General features: G+C 45.9%; 1 protein-coding gene across 1 annotated transcript; it reads left to right on the top strand.

The window, feature by feature from the left end:
• Positions 1–239: 239 nt before the first annotated feature.
• Positions 240–837, top strand: LOC111657735 (protein PTHB1-like; the record flags this gene model as incomplete). Its single annotated transcript, XM_023410035.1, has 3 exons — positions 240–421; positions 619–695; positions 784–837. Coding segments are annotated over 3 exons (313 nt in total), but the record flags the coding sequence as incomplete, so codon positions are not given.
• Between the last annotated feature and the right edge of the window lie 80 nt (positions 838–917).

Genomic DNA, 917 nt, shown 5'->3' on the forward strand with positions numbered 1-917 from the left:
CTGGACTAGAACTACAACACATCTGCAACCAGTTAATACACACACACACACACACACACACACACACACACATACCTTATTGCATCACTCAGCGTTTTCCCGTCTTCTCCCTCTTTCCATCTCGTGTCCAAATCACAAACTGACACTGAACTTTGTATTTTGTTTCCCTCAAAGTTTTAAACAAACTGTAAAGCAACAAATACTGATGATGAACTCCTCTCCTCTCCTCTCCTCTCCAGGGAGCTGAAGGGAGTGGTGGTCAGTCTGAGTTCGGACGGTCACCTCCTGTGCTCATACATGGGCACAGACCCCTCCTTCTTCACCACGCCCAAGGTGGACGCCAGGGAGGCCGACTATGAGCAGGTGGACGCTGAGATGAAGAAGCTGCAGAAATTCATCAGAGAGGTCACCAGGACTCAAGGTGGGAGCCCAAACGGATACCCTAACAACTGAGAGCAATGGAGTCGCAGTTAAAGTCATATGTTTACTTCATTCAACTCTTAAAGTTACTTAAGAAGTTACAAACCATCTTAAGATGTTTGTTTAAAAGTATCTAATCACCTGTATTTGTAAAATATTTCAGTAATTTGGGATAAAACTCCCTTGTTGTTGTTTCAGACATCCTCCCTAAGACTGACGCTGAGGAGGACCTGATTGTTACAGCTGCTGTGTCCTCCAGCATGGACAGCCCATCGGTAAACACACAATCACACACATTTTCTACCATATGAACACACACAGTAGATAAAGTAGATCCCTCACTCTCTTTGTCTCTGGCTACAGCAAGCTCTGATCCAGGATGCCGGTGGTCTGCCCGTCCCTTCAGTGACCATACAGGTGAGCTGTACTGATGACATAACATACATCAAGACCCAAATTTTTCCTCTCTGTCCTTCTTGTCTCGCACCCCCTCTCCC

This window comes from Seriola lalandi, unplaced genomic scaffold, assembly GCF_002814215.2.
Source record: "Seriola lalandi dorsalis isolate HSWRI2012SDOR001 ecotype SW California unplaced genomic scaffold, Sedor1 jcf7180001978052, whole genome shotgun sequence".
NCBI classification, from domain to species: domain Eukaryota; kingdom Metazoa; phylum Chordata; class Actinopteri; order Carangiformes; family Carangidae; genus Seriola; species Seriola lalandi.